Source organism: Macaca thibetana, chromosome 1 (genome assembly GCF_024542745.1).
Source record: "Macaca thibetana thibetana isolate TM-01 chromosome 1, ASM2454274v1, whole genome shotgun sequence".
NCBI classification, from domain to species: domain Eukaryota; kingdom Metazoa; phylum Chordata; class Mammalia; order Primates; family Cercopithecidae; genus Macaca; species Macaca thibetana.
In genome coordinates, this window is record NC_065578.1 from 181808236 (window position 1) to 181834574 (window position 26339).

The 26339-nt window shown below is 45.5% G+C and overlaps 1 protein-coding gene across 4 annotated transcripts in view; it reads right to left on the minus strand.

The window, feature by feature from the left end:
- The window catches only part of CACNA1E (calcium voltage-gated channel subunit alpha1 E), a 332987-nt gene extending 308105 nt beyond the window's left edge, over positions 1–24882 (minus strand). For all 4 annotated transcript variants that reach the window (XM_050766055.1, XM_050766034.1, XM_050766044.1 and 1 more), the window contains exon 1: positions 23767–24882. In XM_050766055.1, coding sequence (XP_050622012.1) covers positions 23767–24032 — 266 coding nt within the window. In that variant the 5' untranslated portion in view covers positions 24033–24882. The remainder of the gene's footprint in view (positions 1–23766) is intronic.
- Positions 24883–26339: the final 1457 nt, after the last annotated feature.

Genomic DNA, 26339 nt, shown 5'->3' on the forward strand with positions numbered 1-26339 from the left:
CCCATTCAGAGCAGCAACCTTCTGTCTTAAAAAAAATTTTTTTTTTTGCTTTACATTTTAAAAACTGTTCAGATATATATGCCATTGAGAGGGGTGTCCCTTTTGGCCTTATAGGGCATCTAGACCTCAGAATGAATTCATGGCTGCAGTAACGAAGAACCTGTGGTGAGAATGTGGAGATTCTGTGTAACTGTGGGCTAAGTGAAAGAATGGATAGCGGCAGGGAAATCTCAGGGGAGGTGAGCAGAAGAGACCATCCAATTCTGCCTAGGCCCCAGCCACTCTCTCTTATAGCCCTGTTCTTCAACCTCTTTTCCACTTCCCTTTCTGAAGAAAGCACAAAGAAGAGGCATTTACATCTAGGTGATTCTGCCACCACCTGCAATGGCCTTTCTTCTCCTTTCTGGTCATACATCAAGACCAAGCTGAACTGCCACCTTGTCAGTGAAAGTTTCTCCCCCTGCCCCACAGGTCTTTGAATTGTGTGACTGTATTATTTCTTCTCCTATTTAAATCAGGAAACTGTATCTTTAAAGCAGGAGTTTTGCTCATCTCTCTACTGGCAGTGCTTAGCAGAGCCCATGGTACACAGTAGGAGCTTAGTCAATGTTCAATGCAGGTAGGAATGAACAAGAGGCATTCACTGAGGAGCCACTGTAAAGACAGGGCTTTGCTCACCCACTCTGGCCCAGGCCAGGGCTCCTGCTCACTCCCACTGTTGCAGGCTGCCTCTGAGGCGCCACTCCCATTTCTTCACGACAGCAAAACTTCACACCCCAAAGCAATGGCTCTGCTACATCCCCAAAGGGAAGAGCCAAAACAGCAAGTAACACCCACCCACCAGTCAAGCTAGTGCACCTCAACCTGGCAGACTGGACAAAGACATGACTTGGAAAGGTCAAAGGGAGCTCCGAGTCACCACGGCCTCAAAGACCAACACCCTTCACGGCAACCACAATCAGGGAAAAGATGGAAGTCTGTCCAGGTCTCCGACTCTTTCTGTTCTGGAATTCAGTGACACTCATTACAGTCTGTGACTGATACCGAGGATATTTTAGGGAAGACTATCTATCCCTGGTGTCCAGATTGCTTTTGTTTTGAAATCTTGAACAAATGGAGCTGATGGGGCAGTGAGGACTGGGAGTCCCAGGGCAGGACCTTGCCTGTCTCACTTACCACTGTGCTTGGCCCACAGTGGGGCCCTGGTAACTGTTATTTTTTTAATAAATTAATACTCAAGTGATAAATGAATCCTATAGGGAAACTAGAGCCAGAGGTATCCTTACGAAAGGTACCCACACTCTCCGCACTGCATACCCATTTGAACTTTTTATACTGTCCACTGTAGACACACATGATCTATTTTAAAAAGAAAATAAACCAGCATACATGAAAGATCCCTTTCATGTTAAAAAAAAAAAAAAAAAAAAAAAAAAAAAGAGAGAGAGAGAGAAGGCTGGGTGCGGTGGCTCACGCCTGTAATCCCAGCACTTTGGGAAGCCAAGGCGGGCAGATCATGAGGTCAGGAGATCGAGACCATCCTGGTTAACACGGTGAAACCCCATCTCTACTAAAAAAAAATACAAAAAATTAGCCAGGCATGGTGGCGGGCGCCTGTAGTCCCAGCTACTCAGGAGGCTGAGGCAGGACAATGGCATGAACCCGGGAGGTGGAGCTGGCAGTGAGGGGAGATTGCGCCACTGCACTCCACGCTGGGTGACAGAGCAAGACTCCGTCTAAGAAAAAAAAAAAAGAGAGAGAAGGGAGAGAAAGAGAAAAAATTCTGTCTTGCTGGAAGGGTGATGAGTCTTCTCTCAGTAGTAGGGTTATTTTCACTTTCTTCTTTACTCCTCTAACCATTTTCTGAGTGTTCAAATGAGCATGTGTTCATTTATAACTATAAAATCAATTAAAGCTACGTGTATCCTGAAAAAAACAAATCAACACAAAAACCCATCCCAACCCGAGAGTGAGGAGGAATGCGATGGCCAGAGAAATCAGAGAAAGACTTCGGAGAGGATTAAATGCAAGAGAATAAAGAGACCTGGCCAAAATGAGGAAATGACCATGAAAGCGCTTTGAAACCTGCAAAAGACACCTCCTCTCCTACATTCCCTCCTGTACCGGCTCACTGCTCGCTAGGGGCCTCATTTCATAAAGTTTACTGGCAATCTCCTCAAACACCCCTTCACTCCTCGCTCCCTCTGAGCCCATTAATGAGGACCTGTGTCGCTCCAACTCTCTTTCTAGTCTAGCAGTTTCAAGACAATCATTAGGGAAATGATAAAAATAGGTTCGCTTATTGATTTATCTCCTTTACCCAATGCTCCTTCCTTCAAACGGTTGACTTGTTTCCTTAGCAACATGGCTAATTTGAGCAGCACAACGCAGCCTGCACACCTGCCATTTGTTCATTTCCTTCTTGAAGCACAGAAAGCTGGGGCAAGGGTGGTGATGCCAGTTCTGCTGTTACCAGAGCCCTGGGGACCTGGCCTGGAGCTGAGCTCTTCCTCTTGAAGAGCCTCCCCATCACCACCTCTCAGGTACAGATCTTCAGGTACACACCTTGAAAGGACTTAGGCCTCAGGCAGTAAATATTGGGTGTCCCCAGGCAAACATGCATCTCTATCACCACCAGGGGGCTCATCCTGAAGACCTCTGTACTCAGCTGTCTCCTCCCAGAGCCTATGACATCCGAACACCAAGAAGGCCATGCTCTGAGGGGTAAGAGACCACCAGGGACAGGCAGGCAGATAGAATGCTGTGTGCTCTCCCAACTCCAGCCTAATGCGGAATATGCTTTTGTGGGGAGCAGTCATTGGGCACTCAGGCACTTCCTGGAAACTCCTGGGGGGTACAGAAGAGTCCACAGTCTGAGGGGAGGCATCCCTCAGCCTCCTTTACCCATTTCCACCCCTCGCCCCAGGCCCACAATAATCTCCCTACAGGAAGACCTGTTTCCTTTTCTCCCTCCAGTCTCATGTTTTTGGATGTCTAAATCCAAGAGATGTAACAGCCTCAGAGGATGGCATGGACACCTTTGTGTATGTCTTTCCACCTCTTCCTCATGTGTACATAAATTTCATCCTAATAAGTGGACTTTGACTCAAAGACAGTAACTGAGAAAGAGCCTTGACTAGTCTGTGATTCCCTAAAAGCATCACACCAAATAGACATTTTACATATGAACAGGAATGAAATACAGCTATCCAAGGCTTCTGTGTAACTTCAGAATCTTCTTCAAGACCTGGAATGCAATGGAGAAAATGTAGCTTTGTAATGGGAACCAGAGCCAGGCCTCCAACTATAAAAGCTGCCCCAACACAGTACTCAAGAGTCAATGGAGGGTTATGACCATCCATTCCCACAGAACCAAACAAGAAATACAAAAGGACTGAAGCCTAAAATGATACCGGAATCTGAACTCCCTCTGAAAACTGTAAAGTGTTGCACAAATACAGTTACTTTCAGTATCCTACTAACTCAATCTTTCAGCATCTACTGTGGCTCGATACTTTGGGGAAAGCATCTGTTGGTGGTCACAGCCTCCAGCCCTCAGGAGTGGGCTGGCTGGCTGTAGCCATGGGCTAACACGGAGAAGACCAACCCCAATAAAGGATTTAAAAGAAAATTATGGTAATGGGCCTCCGGGAAAAGAGCAAAGACACTTGGCCCAGAACCTCCTGAGAATATGGAAAGTGCATCCAAACACCATTCCCCAGAGGAGGATTTATGAAGCTGATGACTCTGATGCAATCTCTCCCAGTGATTAGAAGGATATTAATCACACCCAAGGCCAGGGCTAAGAACAGGAGGGGTTGAACCATCACAGAAGTCTGGCTCCAGTTCCCATAGACCCTGATGGAAATGCAGTGAGATCATGCTGGTGAGATCATATGACCCTCGTCTGAGCCGACTGAGAAAGATACATCTGTCCTGGAGGGACGAGTAATGCCGAAGACACAAGACCTTGTGCCTAAAACCCAGACATAGCAATAGTTATGACCATCACTTCAACAGTATGTCTGCATCCCTCATGGTCTTCCTCACCTTCCTAGAAGCAGACATTCTTACAGAAATCTCTGCTTCCTAACCTGTCTACACAAAAAGAAAAGTCAAACCAGCCCTGTTCAAACAGGCCTGGTCTGGCCAGGTGCAGTGGCTCACGTCTGCAATCCCAGCACTTTGGGAGGCCAAGACGAGTGAATCACTTGAGGTTAAGAGTTCAAGACCAGCCTGGCCAACATGGTGAAACCCTGTCTCTACAATTAATACAAAAATTATCCGGGCATGATGGTGTGCACCTGTAATCCCGGCTACTTGGGAAGCTGAGGCAGGATAATGGCTTGAACCCAGGAGATGGAGGTTGTGGTGAGCTGGCATCATACCACTGCACTCCAGCCTGGGGGACGAAGCAAGACTCTGTCTCAAAAAACAAACAAAAACAAACAAACAAAAACAGCCCTGGCCAGGCCAGCTCCCTTCCTGGAGGGATGTTTCACATTTTCTCCAGATAATGGCATAAAGTAGAAGTGAGTATGAGGTAAAGAGATGGAGAGCGATTAAGAAAATGTGGCACATATACACCATGGAATACTATGCAGCCATAAAAAAGGATGAGTTTGTGTCCTTTGTAGGGACATGGATGCAGCTGGAAACCATCATTCTCAGCAAACTATCGCAAGAACAGAAAACCAAACACCGCATGTTCTCACTCATAGGTGGGAACTGAACAATGAGATCACTTGGACTCGGGAAGGGGAACATCACACACCGGGGCCTATGATTGGGAGGGGGGAGGGGGGAAGGATTGCATTGGGAGTTGTACCTGATGTAAACGACGAGTTGATGGGTGCTGATGAGTTGATGGGTGCAGCACACCCACATGGCACAAGTATACATATGTAACAAACCTGCACGTTATGCACATGTACCCTAGAACTTAAAGTATAATTAAAAAAAAAAAAAAAAAAGATGGAGAGCCAAGAGGGCTTTCTAATGCCTCTCAGCAAGCTGCCCCACCCTGCTCAGGTGAGAGGGCCCAGGTTAAGAGATAAGCTATGGTGCAAGGAGTCTTAGCCCAGGGCTCCTTCTGGACTTCTTTGCACTCACTCTTATGGCTGCCCTGGCAGGACATGGCAGCCCAAAAGAGACCAGCCCAGAAAAGGCAATAAACAGACAGAACTATTCCTGGAGATTCTGAGGAACTATAGATGAACTTTTCAATTCTCTGAAAATAAATGTTAACCTTCCACATTTATCAATATATGGACCACCTTCCTATTTGGGTAGTCCATACTTTTAAGTTTCCTGTGTCTGTTCTAGGCTGATCAACAGAAGGTGAACCACACTTCACCTCCAAAGGGCAAGAGGGCTAAACCCCTGTGTTTCTCCATGTGATAGTTAGCAGTACACAACTCTGGCTGCAAACCTGGAAGTCCACCCTGCATATCCCTCCCCTCCCCTCTCTAACCATGGCAGGAGACATGCACTGTCAACAAGCAGAAAAACATGGAAGAAGGCTCTGCCTACTCCATACTGTCCCATGTCATCATCTCATTGCTTTCCTTAGTGTAATTTTTCTCACCACCCAACCTCATCTTAAAAAAAAAAAAAAAAAAAAAAAAAAAAAAGACTAAAAAACCAAACCCCTTTTCTTTTTTTAAAACAAAACAAAACAAAACTGCATCATGTGACTTCCAGCCTTAACATCAGTTTTTTAACTTTGGTTTCCATGGTGGTGGGATGCAACCTGCCATCGCCATGACAACAGCTGCCTCTGTTCAAATTCACCATCTGACAGGCAGTCCTGAACAGACACACACCTCTCTCCTTCTTAATCCCTCTCTCTCTCTCTTCCCCCTTCCTGCTGTCAAGAAGATGGAAATGCCATCACACCTACTCCTAAAGACTTAAAACCTAATGAATGAAAGACAAATAAAGCAATATTGAGAACATAACAAAGAGGCAGAGAACTCCCCAAAAGGCCTTTTGTTTGCCAATACAATCCTGCTGCTCTCTCATGGAGGTCAATGGACTCAGTTACTCAAAACAAAAGATCCTAAGCATTACCCATGTAATGCTGGCTGTGAAGCCAAGTCCAAATTCTCATTACTTTAGACCAAATAGCTCCCATCTGACTCCCAGGACCCTGCCCTCTGGATAAAATGACTGAAAGGAAGCGCACATGATTGCTACTTTGGTGAACCAACATTCAGGTCAGTTCCAGACTCATCTGGGCCCTGATTCCCAAAGGATGGGGAGTGCTGGTTCTGAGAAAATAAAACAGTACTGGCTCCCTCCCTCCTCCCACTGCCATGCCCCTTGCAGTTACAGACAGCTGGATAAGTCTTAACAAATTCATTTGTTTTGTGTGTGACTGGATCCTGGACTCAAAATGCTGTCATTCAACACACAGTTTTGGTGAACAGCAGACAAATGATTGAATGCTACAGAAAAGGGAAAAAAGAAAAGGGGAGCATTAAAAGCCTCTGGAAGAAAACAAAACAGCAGTGGGAAAATTACCTGTTTCAGAAACGAGAATTTGTGTTTTGATGACACTCTGATGAATTGGAGCCCATCAAGAGTTCTGGCAGCAACGTGCATTTCAGGGAAGATGACTATGAGGTGCAATCAGTAACCCCACCCAAGACTACACCCCACTTCATATCAACACCAGCATCATGGAACTGAGACAGCATAAGAAAAATGAAAAGCCTTTTGTGAAAGAGTCCATAGATCACCTGTAGGAGAATGTTTGTTTTCCTCTGAAAACTCTGCAACTGAGCCCTGGCATTCAAAGACACCTACCGAGCCTGCAAACCACGTGAGATAATGTTGAAGGAACTAGGGATACTCAGCTTGGAAAGGGAAGACTTGAGAAATACATCACAGCTGCTTTCAAATATCTGAAGGGCTAGCTTGAAGGGGCTCAGATGTTTTTTAAGTTATTCTGGAGGCAAAGACTAAGATCCAACATGCAGAGTACCCATCCGAAGACAGATCTGGAGCAATGAAGAGAAGAAATTCCACTGTTCCACAAGTGAATGGACTACTTCTTAAGTAGAAAACTAAGTATTGTGCTAATAGATGTTTAACACTGGGGGGAAAGCCCCCATGTGTAACATCTGCAAATTTCTGGAGTATAAATACTCTCTCCATGGCCAATTTCAAGCTACCATCTTGACATCACTGAACACGGAGTCTGGAAGAGACACACAGAGAGGACACTCAAGAGCTGGGACAAGCCAGTTTCAGCACAGCACTTGTTGTGAGTTCCACATCCCCAGGGGAGTGTCAAGGACGTTATGGAGGTGACTCCTGTATTTGATGGTAGTCATGCTGGATCAACCCTCATATGCATAAGGGTGAATCAATCAGGTAGGAAGCAAGGTCAACAACTTTTAGTCACTTGCTCAAGTGCCTCGTTGGCGAGCCTTACTCCGTCCTTCAGCCTCAAATGGCCTCCTCAACTAGATCTGCGTTCACGATGTCTGGTCCATCCCCCTCGTTACAGAAGGCTGTTACCTGTGCAGCTGGAGGTATGTAGGAAGCAGCCACAGGTGAATGGCTTTGTCAATGCAGTGAAACATAAGAATTAATCACCCCATTCTCTCAGGCTAAATTTCAAGATACCCAGGGGGCTCCTGCTATTTCACCATAGCCTGCAAGAAAACTGAGAGGGAGCAGCCAAGACATGATCAAAGTACACTCAAAAGAAACAGAAGGAAGTCAGGTAATTGGCTCCTCTCAGTCTAGAAGATCAGTGGATCTCAGCCATGGCTGGACAGTAGAATCACCTGGAAAGCTTTTCAAAATTAAGAATACAGGTATCCTATCTCCAGAAATTTGGATTTAATTTGTCTTGGTTGCAGTCCAGGTATCAGCATTTCTAGAAGTTCCCAGGCTGATTCTAATGTGCAGCCAGGCTTTGAATGCTGGAGACCAAGAAAGCTAATGGTGTCCTCCAATCAGCTGAGAGAACAATGATGGAAACTAGAATCCCAGAGGCACTATAGTGGGAACTGAAAGGCACCTTAGAGTCTTAGTAACTATTCCAACACGCTCATTTTACAGATGTAGATACTGAGACCAGGAAAGGAGTGAGATTTTTCTAGAACCAGGGCTAGAAACCTCTCTGGACTCTCAGCCTTATGCCCTGAAAAGCTTGGAAAACTATTATACACAGAATAATCAGAATAATCAAACAAAATTCCCTGGTCTCTTAGCTCCAACTGAGAATTCTAAAAGAAAGGGATCTAAGGATCTTTTTATTTGAGCTGCTTCCTCCTTCCCAGGAGTACTCAATTGTTCTCAAAGAGCTACCTCTTAAGGCAGAGACTGGATAGCCTGCCTTTTTTAGGGCTACTGAAGAGCCCAGCAACCATTCTGAGATGAGTGCTTACCTAAGCATCCATCTATTCTCCCATCCGCTGAGGTCTGCTCTTGGTTTTACACTAGGTAGAAGTCCACTGCCTACTGAGTTTTATATTATCATTTCACAAAGTTCTCCAGCAACATATTTGGGAAGGAAGAACATTAACCATTTTTCTGAGTCGCTGTATCTGATTCTCACTGGATCTCTGCTGGTTGGCTTCACCTCTATGAATATCTTTCTCTTGTCCATTCCTATTTTTTCTTACGTAAGTCCTTTCTTATTAGTCATGATCCTTATATCCAGCCTCCTATGCCCCAAACACCAAAAACATATACTTGCTAAGGATGAGGAAGCCCCAGAAGAGAAAGAAGGGGCTAGAGGGAAGATTATCGAGCACAGAAAGGGTACAGAGGAAAGAAGAGAAAATGTGACAAAAGGATGCTGGCACTTGGTCAGGGGCCCTGGGTTCTAGTCTCTGCTCTGCCACTTATTGAGAGACTTGTGGCAAGTTATTTAACCTCTGTGGCCTTCAGTTTTCTTACAGATAAGTGTGAGTTTGATTCAAGTTTCACTTTATTCTCTATAAATCTAATATTCTAGTATTCTGTGATGCTAATGAGGAACATGATGGGAAGGGAAATGGAGGAGAAAGAGCGAGCATACATGATTACAACTGACAGAAGCCATTTTTGGTGAAATTACTAATGAGGAGATCCCACAATAACATTCAAAATGGAAATCCTGGCACAGCCAGGGACATCTTGAAAGGGTCTAGAATCCATGGAAATACTTCTAAATTGTCAAGCATAGGAACTCCATGACCAGTTGGATTGGCTAGCAGCTTCTCCAATAGAGTTAATGAAAAGCTAGAATCCTCACAATGGTGGCCTGGGGGTGAACCATTGTGGAAAAGGGCAGCTTTTCCACAAACCTACTATGAGCCTTTTCTATATTCTGTATCAGGATATAAGAGTCTTTCTGCAGTTTCTCTATACCCCAACCCTCATTTCCTTAAAAAGCTGCATTCAGTATGTAAAATTGCAAGAGAAGGTCATGAAAGCTGCCACCTCCACACTATGACTCATACTGTGGGTACCCCAGAACAGAAAGGACTGAGGGTAGACTTCTTTGAGAACTGGAAAAAAGAAAATGGACTTACCATGCTAATATTGAAAGGGGAACTGGCATTTCCAAACCAAACGCGCTCTGCAGAGTGATAAAGGAACTGTGGCAGTGGAGTTTTGTGGGGGAAAAGACAAAATAGCAAAGATCTCAGGTTCTGACTCAAGCTCGCATTCCAGTGACTCAGGGCAGGTTGTCTCAGGTCCATTTCATGATGACCACAATGATGGGAAAGAGATCGTTGCTCTTCTCCCATCTACTGATCCTTCACTCCTTCATGAGTTAGCCTCATATCCAATGATGCTGCAGATACATGCAAGTAGTTCACAGTGGCATCCTAAAAAGATACTCTGTTAGGGAAGAGCAGCTGCTGGTCTTCTGGTCTAACCCAAGGCAGAATGAAACAATTGAAAGAGAGCAGCCAGTGGCACCAGTCAGACCACATCTATGTGTGACCTTAGGCTAATCATCTATAAAATGAGAACAATATCCATTTCACACGGGGTTGGATGAAATGATATACTCCTCTAGAGCACACTGTAGAGTGCCTGTCATACAATAGGCATTCATTAAAGGTTAGTTTCCTCCATCCATTCTCAGGGATGCATATAGAGGAACAGAAAGCTCTCCAGGCCTGGAGGGGGGGGTCCCTATAGAATGGTGGCAAAATTATATGATTAAAAAGACACGAAGGTAAGAGAAAAAGAGAAATAGTAAGGCATATGATTATGCAGGGTGTTCTGCACCCAGCCTTTTTCACAGTGGAAGTATAGAAAGCTATTAGAAGTTCTAATTTCCTAGAATCTATTCCTTTGCTTTGCTCTCCTGAGCCTGTCTACTGATGTTTGTGACAGAAATGAGCTCAGACTTTCTGAGCCTGTACAGTCTTTCTGAGTGGGCATTTGTTACTCTTTAATCATCGCCAGGGAAAGAGGTTACCCAGAGATGTAACATCCTTATCCAAAGAACTTCAGGTGGGGGGAAGTGGTGGGGCAGATGGTGATCTCAAAAATAAATAAATACCTCTCTATGAGAAGGGAGGGTGCTCTTGCCAAAATGCCCAGATCCTCGGATTGACATAGGCCCATATTCCCCAGACCTGCTCCCTCCTCATGTTACCACATCCACCTACTCACCCCACCTCCAGACAAGCCCACACCCTTCAACTGCTCCTCATATCAACAGACTAGAAGAACACATGCATCCTTGTGCATCCATATGGCTCAGTTATTTCACAAATACAAATTTCCATGCAAAAGCAATCCAAAGTTAGCAGAAAGGAGAGGCAGTTCCTTTAACTTTTTAGGCCCACTCCTTAATTTCTTTTGAGTGTTCTGTCTGGTTTCCAGAAGCCAAGTGGTGCATCCTAATTCTCCATTCGTGTCCATACCAGTAAACATTTCCCACAGGTAAAATGCCCCTAATAACCATAGCAGAGGACCTTCACCAAGCTCATTAGGCAAATTTCCAAGAGTCCCAAGCAATGGAGGTTTCCCCTTCCCCCCACAGCACCCTAACCCTTTCAGAAGCTTCCTCCACAGTTCACGAATTCCAATCTTTTCTCTCTTATCCGATAGAACAAACATAGAGGCCCTAAATACCCAAGAAACCTAAGCAGACAGGAAGTATTTAGCCAGGAAGCTGGCAACCGCCAGGAGGAAAATCTGCCCAGATACCAAGGATCTAAAGGGGATCCTTCTACATACCATCCATCAAGCCATCTGAAATTTTTTGCTATCATTTTTGTTCAAACAAAGACAAAACCAAGTGAGTTTGTTTAAGGTTATAGATCATTTTAAATATCCTATCTGTTTTTATCAAAAGCTTGCTGGGAAAATTCTGCATCACTATTGCTCCTGAAGATATTTTTTCTGGTTGTAAATCCAAATGTGTCCTTAGGTACAATATTGGTATAAAATCAGCATTAGAAACATATAAAGGAAACAGGTTTTGATGTAGATATTTTACATTTTATTTTTAAAAATGTAAACCCAATAACTTTGATAAGGAAGAAAAAAAGGCTTGTGGAAAGACTATTTAGCTTCAGTGATTAAGAGCACCAGCTCTGATCCAGGCCTCCAGCTCTTACTGGGCGATCCCAGGGAAATGAATTAACCTCTCCACATCTTAATCTTTCTAACTATGAAAGACAGAAAACAATAATGCCTATCTCTGTAGGATCGTCGTGAAGAATCAATGCAATAATTCATGGGCAGCACTTAGCACAGTAATCTGGCACATAGTAAATGTTCAATAAGTGTTATATATTTATAAACTCTATCAACATTAACACTAGTACTAATACCTAATATGTTTGCAAAGGGTTAACATTAGCCAATGCTAACCTCGCAACAGTCTTATAAGGTAGGCAAAGCAGGGAAAGTGACCTCCACCTCACATCTGAAGACACTGAGGCTCAGGGAGGTAATGAGACCAATGCAAGGTCACGTAAACATTATCTGGCAGCACTCAGGTTAGAAACTTGTAAGAGCCAGGAGGAAGTAGGACAGCATTGTTGGAAAGCGAAAACAGAGCTGCAGAAGTTTAATGTTTATGTATCTGAAATTAACCATATACTAATAACCAAGATTTATTCACAGCTTACTATTTGCCAAACATGGTTCTAAGCACTTTGCATGTATTATCTCATCTGACCTTCACAAAAATCCTATGATACACCCCAGAAGCAAATTACTATCTCTGTTTTACATTTGAAAAGTCCAAGGCACCGCAAGGGTAAGCAGGTTGCCTGAGGCACACAGCTATGAAGTGGCAGAGGTGATACGGAGATTTGAATCCAGAGGTCATGTTTTTAATAACGACACCCTAATACCCTAATGTTTCCATGCAGAGACTGGTAAATCCTGAACTCTAAAGTGAAGCTTTCATCAACTGGCATTGGACTAGATGACATCTAATATCCTTCCAACTCCTGAGATTTAGGACACAACACTTTTATTGTCTAAGAAAGAAATAAAATATTGTCTGAGTCTCTGAAAATGATACCTAAGGTGGACTTTGGAGAAACCAAGATGCTACATCCTGTTTAAAATAGACATGAAGCAGTCATGAAAGTGTGTACTCATTTCAGTAAAGCATGTGACAAGAATATCACACACAATATTTTTACAGACAAAATACAGAAATGTCAGTAGGCTAAAGCACAGTTCAGAATACTTGAGAAAAGCTGAACAGTCAGCGCACACTGACTGATACACTGATGATAAGCAGAAAGGGGGTCCCTGATTCTAAATATATTTTTATCAATTACTCGAATGAAAACATTAAGTATTTGCTTATAAATCTGCAGATGACGTAGCACTCAGGGTGGGGAGCTCACCCATGAAACACCAGAGTCCATAGACAGTGCGGTGTAGAAATCACTTCAACTTTGGATTCGGACCACTTGGTTCAAGCTCACTGTTGGTGACCTTGGGCAAGCGATTTAATCTTCTTTAGCCTCAGCTTCCCCATATTTAAAATGTGGATAATGCACTTGTTTGAAGTAGAGCCTGAAATTTGGTAGATGCTCAATGAATCTTAGTTCCTTGTTCTCAGTTGAAAAGGATCTCTACAGGATAAACCGTTGGAGCAAAAGCAAGGAGATAAAATGTACTTGATATAAACACAGAGTTCTGAATCTAGATTCAAAAATTAAACTGAATGAGAACAGAGTAAGATAAATCTAACTCCGTCATCAATTCATATTAAAACGTCCAGAGATTTTAGCTGACTACCTCAAGTCAGAAACAGAATGCCACTTCTTTAAAAAAAAAAAAAAAACTTTAAAAAGTATTTTAATTCAAACTAATGTGTTAAATGCTGATGTTAATAAGCACTGCCTTATTATATGGTAATTAGATAATGTCCCCCACCCTTGCAGAGATTTTAAACAAATACTAAAATTATGTGGTATATGTTACAACAAAGTAATAAGTAAGGCGCCCTATGAGAGCCCAAAGGAGGAAGCTGGTCTTATTCGGCCAAGAGAAATCAAGGAAAGCTTCACACAGGAAGTGACCTCTGAGTATAATCTTAAAGCCAGACTCATTCCAGGTGGAAGAGCAGCAAGTGCAAAGGCATGGAGGCCTGGAAGAGCCACTGAAGCAGCTGGAGAGACAGTGATTACGGTGGTCAAGGAAAGCTGGGGCAATGTGCAGGGTGGCTCCTGAGAAGCACTGCACACCAAGCCAAGGAGACCCTGCCCAGTTACAAAGCTAACGAATGACAGAACCAAAGGGAAGCTTAAGCTTTCTGACTCATCATGCATCCCCTCTGCCTGTGCCATCCTGTACAGTAGCCACTAGCCATATGTGGCTATTTAAATTTAACTTAACTAAAATTAAGTCAGTAAAATTTAAAATTTAGTTCTCAGTCACGTTAGCCACATATCAAGTCCTTAAGGGCCACATGTGCCAAGAGCCATGTCTATCATCACCAAAAGTCCACCAACAGTGCTGTTCAATGTCACAGGATCATCAAGTGAAAGGAAGTAGATTGAGTCTATACTCCTTTACAAAACAAAAAACAGGAGGGGAAAGAACAGATGGAAGCTATAAGGAGGAATATTTCCACTTCCTATATCTTAAGTTTTTTAATAACAGAAGAGCACCCTGACACTGGAAGTATTCCAGCTTGACAGTCATCTTTCACAGTGATGTAGAAAGAGTTTCTGTATTGAATTCATGCCCTTTGGTTAGAATGTTTGTGTTCTTTCACAGTAGCCTGGCTGACAGCCCAGTGCAACCATATCTTTCTAGCTCCTTTATATAAAGTTCCTGTCATACTTGCTTATAAAACCTTTGATATTTGGTTGAGAATCACTACTCCTGATAGCCCAGCATCCTAACATCCCAAATTGTGGGAATTTTTTAATAGGATAGATGTTTTTAAATTGTGATTCATAGACCTCTAAAATTGAATGCAAAATTGTATGTGTATTTTTCAGGAGAGACAGGTCTATAGCATCAACCAGATGTCAGTAGGATTTGTGATCCCAATATAGAAAGCAAATGAATAAACACCATACTAGAGACGATGGGACTTAATGGTCCCAACACTCCAAAAAGAGTCATCTAGATGCCATCTAGACACTTACTCAGGTCACTACTCAGATACTTATTCAGGTCATACTCTAAAGTTCCACAGAGTTTCACACTGACCCTTAAGAACCTAAAGACCATCACCCTACAACTGAATCATTTTAGAGCTCAACATCTCCTGACCTTCAAGGATGAGAGAAGTGGGAGTAAAAAAGAGCAGGAAAATAAGCCCAAGGCACAAAAGTTGGATAACTCAGAGTCAAGTTGGGGAAGGTATCATCTGACAACCTCTTGCTGACATGCTTATGAAAGGTCTCTTGGAAATCTTGGTGGTTTATTTTCAATGTTAGCCTACAGAAACAAACAAACCCAGTTAGATGTAATACCAGCTTACCAGCTGGGGAACTTCCCCAGTAAATCTAAGGCCTGCTGAGCTATTAGTCCATTTTTGAAATAATGACTTTGTTCTTACTATCACCTGATACATGACAATTGCACCATGATTCACCTCCAGGTCCTATAATATTTCTAGAACTAAAAGGGCTGATTTCTAGAACAACATACTAATTCCTCTGTCATCTGGTATAGCTGGAGAAGAACACTTTGGTTAATTTAACAAAAAAAAAAGTGATAATGAGCTACTTATATAATCAATATGAATTATAAATCACACAAGGCTCAAAATACAATGAAGTACACATACCATTGGAACTTTGTTGGATATAATGCAATGAATGCTTCATTGGCAATATTCAGAAAGCACTCCAACATTCTGTGATACCTAGGGGGTCACCATTACACTCTCAATTGTCACTATACTATACACCAACTAATAAAGGGTTCCATGTAACAAATGCCATATAACAAATACCCTAGTTTTTTGTTTGCTTGTTTGTTTTTACAGTGAGAAAGCCCGCATTAAGCAATACAGAAACTGAAAGAATCCTGAGGAAAATTATGAAGTAGCTAAATCTTGTATTTTACAGCCTCCCAATTCCCATGTGATGACCCTTCACTCCCCTCCCAGCCATCCACTGCCCTCACACCACCTTCTGGCAACCTCCTGTCCCCTCGCTAGGGCCACACCTGGTCTTACAGGTCGTGATCAGGGCAACCCAAGGCACTTTGTTGATGCTTGTTAACTCAATAGTAGCCAATCTGGGTATAAATCATCCAACAAAAGTTTACAGAATGCTCACCATGTGCCAGCATGTGCTAGGTGCTGGAATTAAATGGGGGCATGTCCCTTCTCAGAAGAGCCTGCTCTCAGTGATAAGTCCTGAAAGAACAAGATAAACTAACTCAAAGATGATAATGGCATATATTTTGCCTAATATGTCCCTGTTCTCAAGGTCATCAGCATTTTGTTAGAGAAATCTTAAAGCCTCCTCACTACCCAAACCCAAAGTATAAGCTTTTGTTAGCAGCAGGGCTTTAGCTGGTAAATGAGAGAAATTTGGGATGAGGAAATGCATCAGCAATTTGTAATACTGGCCTCCTAGAAAGGCATTGCCAGGCAGATAACAAAATCACGTATAGCAATGGTTCTCAAAGCATGATGTCCAAGACCAGCAGCCTCAATATGACCTGGGAACTTGCAACAAACAAAAATTCTCCAGCCCTATTTCAGATCTACTGAACCAGAAACTCTGGAAGTAGGGGGTAGTAATCTGTATTTTAACAAGTCCTTCAGGTGATTCTGAGACACAGGTTGACAGCCAGCAGTATAGATGAAACAGGCAGACTGCCTATGTCTGACTTCAACACAAAGGAACTAAATTAGGAATTAGCCTTGATGTTGATGGAAATCACCTGCTGAAAGGAATGGTCACTGACAGAAAAGCAGCAAAACAGTTCCCAGGAGAACACAGCTGGAGATTGCCAAGACGTTAGTGAGTGACTGTTGAAAATCCATTTCATGCTTTTTGGCTCTGACCAGTCCCATGAGACAATGGTGTGGAAATTGAGAAAGAGGCACAGAAAGTTTGAAAAACTTCCAACCTACAGCTAAGCTGAAGGCCGAGAAAGACTTGAGAGAATTAGTTTTCCTCCTACTGCTGGTTTCCAGAGCCTCTGCTCTGGATCCAGAAGGCCATGCACAATGTCCTGCATCTCAGCAATGATGCCACAGACTGAGCATCATCAAGGCTCCATCCATGATCTACACCAGAGCATTTCTTCCTTTCCCTTCTAGACTGCTACTCACCGTCCAGCTACATCCTTTTTATCCCTCCCCCAAAGGGAAGAAAGATGACACCCCCCTTTAATGACACAAGTCTTTGGAAAGCTCAGGCATATATCTGAAAGAAGCTTTCTAAATTCTCCCGAGATGAAGAGAACCGATGCAGCCCAAATGCAGCAAAAATGCAGAAAAAGACCTAATGCAGCACACACAAAAAAATATAGCCTCAAGATTATGCAGAGTTGCAACAGTGATTCGAATCAACCACCCACAGGCAAAAAAACCACACTTGGCACAGGTGCCAGGCAGGGCCTCTCTCTGAAGCCTCACGTGGCTGGAGCGTGGCTGGAGCCTGGCTGGGCATATCATTCCCAAGCCCCACCCACCTGCTTCTGGGATTAACTACTGCTTTACAAATGGGTCTATTTGAGGCTCCTTTTTTTTTTTTTTTTTTTTTTTAATAAGTAAGAGGATTAAGGGTGGGACTATTTAGTCCTACAAATTGGGAGCTCAAAATACAATAAAGGAAGCTCCTAAGAAGTACCCACTGCTCTGGGAGGCGGCAGGGAGGATGTCTTGGATAACTGACACATTTTAAAGTCATTCACTGCTGTTCCCCTTAATCTGGCCCATCTTCACCTTATAAAAACACATCTTCGAGCTGCTCCCTGCTTTCCAGAGATGAGGACACTGGGGCTCATCAAGGTTTATAAGGAAACATATTTGGGGTACTCAGTGAGCAAAGATACAGCATAAACATCTCCCTGCAATAAGCTTAACACTAAGAAACCACGAGGTTGGGGGAGTCTAAAAACTTTGTGCTGTACCTTCTGTCCTTAATTAAGATTGATGCTGGAAACATGACTGATGGGTGAACCCACACATGCGTCCTCTCTGTGCATGTTTAGAAGGCTTGGGAAAACTAACATGTTTCTATCCCTCTTTGGAAGGGACTGCTTTAGAAGCCACGTCGTGGTGGTGGTAGTGGTGGCGGAATATTAGACACTAATTTCCACGTCTGGTCCCCATAACTACCCCTGCTCCCTGTAATTCCTACAAAAATTCACACCGGAATTTGAAAAGAAATGGTTACAGAGGACTGTTCCTTGGCTGAGTCGTTCAGCATTTATCAGCGTGAAAACCCAAGATGATGAGAGGATTCAGAGTGACACGTACCTTCCACTTACCCATGGCCTCTGAGTAGAAAAGGCTAGTGGTTGCATATTTTGGGGGCACTCAAATGTAACAGGGCTGGGTAGGAGGCAGTCATCATACAAATGACAAGAAAAAGCAGGTTACAAGATCTCTCCCCAGCTTCCTTTTTGTTGTGTGACAGTCCCACTGCAGAAAACAAAGGTCTTAGAGGAAAAGTAGATTTCTGAAGTTGGCCCTCTGTGAGAGACCTTAATAATCCTATCCAAGAGGAAGACAAATAACCTTCCTTTTCTGAAAATCCTAGGAAAAACCCACACATATAATGAATTATTCACAAAGGCTGAACCTAAAAATGAGAGAGGCAGAAATATAGAAAGATGAAAAGATGGGCAGAAAGAGAAAGTAAAGACCTGGTCTCTCTCTCTCTCTTTCCTTGAATAAAAGGATATTAATTAGAGTTGCATTCAGGTTTCCTCTTTTATGTCTTTGTGTTCAGTGATAAGCAAAATAAGATCAGCAGAGTCACCACTGATGGACTGGATTGCACATCTGGGCTTTGGTGTCTGGTGAGCTGTAGCTTTCCAGGCAGCCCTGTGTATGACGTAAGGGAGGCGGTTGACCTGCTCATCAAACATATGGAGTCAAAGGTTTGCAAGAGTTCTGAGAGCTTAGCAAAGCTTCACTCAGTTTTATTTTCACTAAGAATATGAAGATTGAAAGAAACCAGATGTTCCTGTAAAGAAGGGGGAAAGCAGCAGAGTTTGAGGGGGAAAAACACCTACATTTTGTACAGCAATGCTATAAAGAGATAAGTAATTTTGGATGGAGCTAATAATTTCAGAGTCTCGATGTTTCAGAAGAAGAAAAAGCAGGCCTGTTCTCGTTACTGTCCTCTTCCTTCTTTAATTCATAGCATGCGTTGCGCCTATTGCAGAAACAGCAAGTGGAGGGAAGTAGAGAAATAATGACATGCAAACCAACAGACAAAACTATCACATTGAGGATATTTTTGTCCCTATCCTAAGTCATTTCATTTCTGTCAAACTCCTTCACTCCAACTCATTTTCCAGGCTGCATCCCAATTACAAATGGTCCCCACAACAAGTCATGGCCTGGTTTCCAGATGAAACATTACCCACACTTCATATCAAAAGCAAAGCCAACAGGCAATTCAGAGATTGTCCTGGGATGCTCAGAAAATGAAGACCTTTCTCCTACAGCTCCAGTAGCAGCTGCAGTCACTATCTGTTTCAACATCTGCATCTGTGCACAGGTACCCAGAAGATATGAAGTCTTTCTGCATTATCTGATCATAGGATATAATTACAGATTTCATCCTTGTTAGCTGCCATCGTCTTCCCTAATCAAGGCATCTTGCCTCATGATTCACTAGAATTACATCAAACCTGAAATTCTTACCAGGACCTCAGTCTACTATCCTGCAATGTGCTGTATATTTATAGACAACAAAAGCAGAAGAAAAGAAGATACCAAAATGGGAAATTTAAGAACTAAAACTCAAGACCATCCTGGTCAACACAGTGAAACCCCGTCTCTACTAAAAATACAAAAAAAATAGCTGGGCGTTGTGGTGGGCGCCTGTAGTCCCAGCTACTCAGGAGGCTGAGGCAGGAGAATGTCGAAAGTAAACCCAGGAGGCGGAGCTTGCAGTGAGCCGAGACGGCACCACTGCACTCCAGCCTGGGCAACAGTGAGAAACGCCGTCTCAAAAAAAAAAAAAAAAAAAAAAGAACTAAAACTTTTGGTAATCCTCACCAAAATCCTCCAAAATAAATGGACATTTTATAATGGGAGACTCATAAAAATAAAGCATACAACCTCTGATCTATAGCCAGAGTGCTTTGGGGATACAATGAAATTCTCTACAATAAGAAATCATGGATGAATGTCCACAGGTTCATTGTGATGAGCTTCAATATCTCAGGGCTGCAAACATATTTGACCTTCCCACTGTAAGCCATATTCATTTCCACACAAAACATGTGCTCCCCTGCTGAGACAACCAAGGTGATGGAGGTGTGGGGGGCATATCCTATTGCCCAACTCTGGCATAGAGTCTCCAAGCCAGACACATTACGTCTTCCCTTCATACCCGTGACCTGGAAAAGTTCAAACAAGTGAGGGTCATCCTGCAAACCACATGAGAGGCGCTGTATGCCCACAGGGTAACTGGCCCTGGGCATGACAGAGTGAGAGCTGGTAAGCGTGAAGCACAGTGAACATGGAAGGGCACCCAGAACAGCCCACTGCCAGAGAAGATCTATTAGATGAGCAAAAAAGAAAAGGAGGAATCATATAGAATGTAACATCACATTTTAAACCACATTAGCATTTTTAAAAAGAGTATGGTATCCACTGCAGAGGAAAGTGCCATAAGAAAATAAAATTATCTCCCTATGCAGATGTAGCTTCCAAGAAAAATGAAACACATTCAGAGTAGGCTGTTGACTTGCCACCATCTTTCATGCCAAATCTGGGTTATCTTGAGCATTTCTTCCCATAAGAACTAGACCTCCCCTATTAATAACTGGATAAGGTTACCCTCCCCCTCCAAGTCAGGGTGATCCTAGAAGCATAAATTAAACCACTCCTTTTATTTAACCAATCTCTTCAGACAAACATGATTAAAGACCAGTAACGCACAGCACGATGAGACCACTAATGTGGCACATAGAAGTGTACATTATACCCCTTGTCCTACAGCGACTTTCTGCAGGCAATGAAAATGTAAATCCCAAAAGGTGTTGTAATACAAACAAAATCCTCAAGCATGCTAAATGTGCATATGTCAATATGAAAGCAGGTCTTGACATGCTTTCTGAACAACTGAACAACCTTCCCTTCTTAAAAAAATTTTTTAAAACTCTGGCACTTACAAAGAGCAAAGAAGTACTTCCTAAACTTTAATGAGCATATTAATCACACAGGGATCTTATTACAATGCAGATTCTGATTCAGCAGGATTGAAGTGGAGGATTCTGAATTTTTAGCAAGTTCCCAGGTGATGTGGATGTAGTTCCGCGCTCTGAGAGGCAAGAATCTAGAAGACTTCACCTGAACTAAGACCTCTCCCCACTTCAAGCATGCTGAAATTTCTGAAAGACATCATTACTAATAACAACTAGTGTTTACTGGGTAAATAGATAATGCTTTAGGCACGTGATATATATTAACTCATTTAATTCTCCCAGTATTATTATCTTCATTTAACAGATAAGAAGACTGAGTCACAGAGTAATGAAATAACTTTTCAAGGTCACAGAGCTGGTGAAGGAAATAGGATTTGAACCCAGGCAGCCTAGCTCCAAAACTTTATGGGCAACCACTACCCAGACTGACTCCCAGTAAGACAAAGCAAGATTATTTGGGAAGTTGGATGTTTAGAAAGGAAAGGAAGGTGAGACTAGGAATTTAGGTGCGTTTCCCACGGAAGCCCAATGTTTCCACGTGGTCACCACCAGAAGGAATATATTAGTCAACTACATTGTACATGGTATATTTTACATTTTCCAACAGGGCTCCACTAAACACCTTAGCAGATGTTCTCTGAACACTGTTACCACAGCCTACATGCTGTAGAACCACTGTGAAATTGCCAACTATGCAGACAGAAGAGACCATTGGGACAGGGCTTGGGGCCAAGGCACTGAGCATGATGCTGAAATCAACTCCCTCGAGAGTCTGAGAGTCTCCCGTTTGACTCTCTTTGGTCCATTTTGGCCAAAGACAAGGAAAGGGAGGAGTAAAACTCACAGCCGCACCTTGCGCGCTCGCAACGCCTGGTGGAAAGGCGGTGTCTTTGCAGCGGAAGAGAAAACGTGAAAAAAGATGACCGCGTGGTGTAGGAAACGTGCCTGGTTTCTCAGCCCCAAGCCTGGGCCCGTCCGGAAGTACCTCGAGGTGCTGAACCCGGATAACTGGGGAGCCCCGGGCCACCGGGAGTTTCAGCGGCGCTGTCCGAGGTGCCAACGATGGCTGCTGGCACACTTTGCCACCCGCGAGGCGGTTGGGCGGCTTTGTCTACCGCAAAGAAACGGGAGGGCGCCTGAGTAAACACGTCCCTAAGAGAGGGGCACAGCAAAGCAGCACCTGGTGGATAGGAAGATTTAGAGAACTGTAGAAGCCAAGTGAGAAAGCAGGGCCCAGCTGGGAAATCCGTAGACTGCCTAGAGGAATATTTGCAGCCGCAGCACACAACACAATGAGATCTGTCCGCTTTGTGCAGCGCACCGGCAGGCGTGACTGCAGGGACCCGACCCCTCCCCCGCCAGAAACCTTCTCCCTAGCTAGATACATTTAACTCAGGCAATAGATGGCCCAGGATCACTCTGTGGGAGTGGAACAGGGGAGAGGGGTGCAGAGAGGAGGAGAGAGGGAGAAGCCCAGCCAGGGGTGGCTGTGGGAGGATGCGAACAGCAGCAGGAAGAATATCTGCTTAGAGATGCTCCTTCGTTTCTAATGAGGGGTGCTGCCTAGAAGCACCACGCGCCAGCCAATCATGGAGCTGCTGAGGCAGGGAACTAGAGAAGGAGGGGAAGGCCAGAGGCTGGGGTTGGGGGAGTAGGGAGATGCCCAGGCCCTGTGGGAAGTGAGCCGCGTGTCTGGCTAATACTAGAGACCCAAGTCAGCTCCAGCTGCCTCACTGCTGCACACCTGGATGGTGGGGGTGGGAAAGAGGGAGAATAGGGGAGAAAAAAGGGGGCCTTCTTTGCAGGTGCAGCCCTCCCAAATCTCCCTCCCAAAGTCCCATGTGTCCAACCCCATCCCCATATTTAACACCAGACCACTAGCTTGCCTCCCACTAATCCCCTTCACTACCTCATCACCCCCAGTTCCTAATGGCCTTGCCAGGCGTCCAATCCTTAGTGAAGAACAAGGCAGCCAGCTGCCTAATCAGCAGCCTGCATTTGGTGCACTTGATTAAACCTGCAAAGAAGCTCCTTCCATGTCTGTTCACTCTGACACCACCACCATCACAGATGGCCCCCACCAGAGCTTTGGGGAGAGCAGTTCCTTTGGAGCTAGGGAGAGAGAGGCTGCATGCGCACCTCTGGCCTCAGCGGATGAATTCAGGCCCAGGAGATCCACCTGGATCCTGGACACTGGGAGAGCAACCAGCTGGGTCAAGCACTAAGAAGCAAGAGTACCCAACCAAGGACCAAGGAAAGGACGGGCCTGATGAGCTGCTCCTCCTTGGCTGAGAGGAGAACTCCAAGTTTGAGCTGTTTGAGCTGTGGCAACAGAGATCACCTCCCCTGACAGACACTCATTCATGCCACTTTCAGTGGAACTTAAGTCCCCAGAGTTAGCTGAGTCCCCAGCCAAAAGCCTGTTTTATTTATTCATCTGTCTATCTGTATACAAGGTTTTGGCCCTGGGAGGTTCTGAACTGATAAATCTCCTCATGGAGCCTTGACTTCCATACAGGAAGACAGTGCAGTGTCTCCTGGCTGGTGGGGATATGGACAGAGTGGCTGGCTTAAAGAAAGGAAAATGAGAATTGATTATGAAAGGAAGCATTGGGGCAACCCAATCTATGTAGAGGGCGGCATGTGAAGGGAGTAGGGGTGGGGAGAAGGCTGGGAATCAGACAAAGCCCAGCCCAGAAAGGGACGCACCCAGGGACACTAGAGATTTCCACATAGGAAAAATAAAAAACCAAAAGTCTTACCTTGAAAAACACTAGTGCCCAAACCGGTCTCCACAGCACCAAGCTTGCCCCTTAGATGCACTGAAGAGTGCGCTTCAGCAAAGGGGCAAATTGGCACCAGGAAGGGGGTGGGGGGATACATTCCATGCTAGGTACCCCCCTTCACCCAAAGAAATGCAAAGAGAGAGAGGGAGTTATGGTGGGCAAGAAAGGATATGGCCAATCGATGAGCTTCTTGGCATATTTCCTGACAATGTTATCTTCTCCGAAGATGAACAGGGATCTGTTGACGGTGAAACAGTTCTGCCGGACGGGAATGGGGTTGTACAAAGCCATAGTCCGCGCCCTCTGCGCTTTCGTCTGCTTGTAGGCGGCCGCCTGCCCCGAGGCCGGCACGGGGGTTCCTTGCCGGTTCCTGCTCTGGTCCGAGTCTCCATCGCCGGACCCCGGCCTGGCGACCACCGCCTCCCCGAAGCGAGCCATCCTGAAGTTTAAACAGACAGAAGACACACAAAGGTGATCGCGGCCGAACACCCGCACACAGCAACAAGCAGAAAGACACACGGAGACTCAGAGCCGCATCCAGACAGGCACCGGGACCACCACCTCTGGGGAGCTCCGCGAGCTCTTCGGAGAGGCGGCAGCAGCAGCCCGCCGCTGTGAACTGTTGAATCTAAACGCAACCTCTGCGAAGCTCCATTCCTCAAGAAGGAAAAAAAAAAAAAAAAAAACGGGGGGTAGGGCTTGGGGGTGCTCAGTTCCTGGAGGAAAATATTTTTTTCAAAATGCCAGTGTGTGGTGGTGTTCAGGGACCAGAGAGGAGAGGGGTGGAGTAGGCTGCTCTTCAAACATAGCTCCTCTTCTGGCAGACGCACCACCTAGTTCAGGGAGAGAGGCAGGCACCGGCCCGCTAGGTAACAGTTTGGTGATTTATTGGTTGGGGGAAGGGGTGGGAAGGAGGGGAAATTGAAAACAAAAGAACTTTTTTGAAAAAAATAAAGACGAGGACGGGGTTACGGTGACATGCTTTATAACGCCAGTCCCCACGAGTCCATCTAAGAAATTCCACCGCGAAGACTTGGGTCTTTATATCTGCCAGCAGAGACGCATCCAAAGGTTGGAGAAAGAGGGAGGGAGGTGGGGAGAGCGATACTGAGGTTCCTGCGTAAACCGCAATGCCCAAAATCTCAAAATAAGAAGTCGATCCAAGCGAAGAGGGACAAATGACTTCAAAGCTCCTGCGCTTGGGCTAGAAGTTGAGCAGCATCCAGAGAGCAGCGAAGCCTGAGTGCCAGCATCCGCCCGGAGCGCTCGCCACCGCCGCCTCCCCGGATCAGCATGCAACAGCGATCCGCGGCTGCGCCGCCGAGAGGGCGGGAGCGCGAGCGGGCGGGCGGCGAGCACCGGCGGGCGAGGAACAGGTTGCAGCCGAGCCTCGCGGCGGCCTGGCACCACACTTGTCCACAGACCGAACTTCCTCACTAACGGCTGGGTCTTCCTCTTCCACCCAGGCAGCGCCCTCGGCGGAGCACTAGAGAAGATGCGGAAGGAGAGGGGGGAGGCGAGGCAGGGGAGAGCGAGCGGAGCGCAGAGGCGCAGCGAGGCGCGCGCGAGCGCCGGGAGAAGCGGGGGAGGAGCTGGTGAGGCGGGAGGGGCGGGGACGCAGCCGGAAGGCTGGAGGTTCCTGGGAGGTGAGGCTGGCTTGCCTTCTTGATTTATGTGGCCAAAAGGTAGCAGCCACCTTTGCAAAGGTCCAGTGAAGAGTCCCCTTTCCCCCAAGTAATGCCGAGAAGAGAGAGGCAGGCGCAGCAGGCGACGCGGCGGAGTCTCCGCAAGAGAGCCAGGGCCTGGCGTGAGGCGCACACGCACGCGCGCCTTGGGTCCCTGCAGAGAGGTGTCCCCAGTGCTGTGCCCTGTTCGGTGCCTGGCGCGTTGCCACAGGCCCGCCGCCGCCCTAGTGAGGAGTCGGGGCCTTTGCGCGCCTAGCGCCATGGCAGCGTCGCCGCTCCTCCGCACCTCCCATGCTCCACGAACACTGCCAAGGATTTCCAAGGATTGGGCAACACCCTCTCCCCATCTCCCCACTTAGCATCTGGGAGGCCCCGTGGGGAAGGCTAGGACCTCTGGGGGTTCCACACTCTGCTGTTGGTGCTGGCTCCTAGCGGGAGCTTCTGCCCTCACGGGGCGGCCTCCTGGTTCCGCTGTAGGAGAGCCCTGCCCCACCTCTCCTGGAAGGGCCCTCCAGGGTGAGTTATGGGCTAAAACTACCCTTCTCGAAATGCGAATAATCAAAAGGATCCTCCAGCCCCCTATCCTTTACTCCCAAATAAGCTCCACGGCCTTTCTCAAACCCACCCCATTAATGTAGGGAAAAAAAATAGAATTGGTATCTGAGCTGCAGAGGTGGGAAAGGTGGACTCCAAGCCCTAGGGAAAGAGCTCCTGTTTAGCCGCCAAGCCCTTCCCCACAGGTGACTGGCGGTTTGAACTGAGGACAGGGACCAGCCGTCCCCTCCCATGTCCACACTAGCTGGGGCACACCGTCCTCTGCGTTTTCCTGCCTTGGCTCAACACATAGTCCTCTCCACATACTCCCAACCTGAACAATGGAAGGAAAGGAGGGGCTGAGGAAGGAAACAAAGACACTAACCAAAGCCCAGAGGTTGGAAACCATGGGTGAGTATGGCTTCACGCCTATGAAGTGAGATTAACTGTTGAGAGGTGATGTCTGAGTGCATGGCACGTGTGTTCCTACGAGTATGTGTGTGTGTGGGCAAGGCCATGTGAGCAC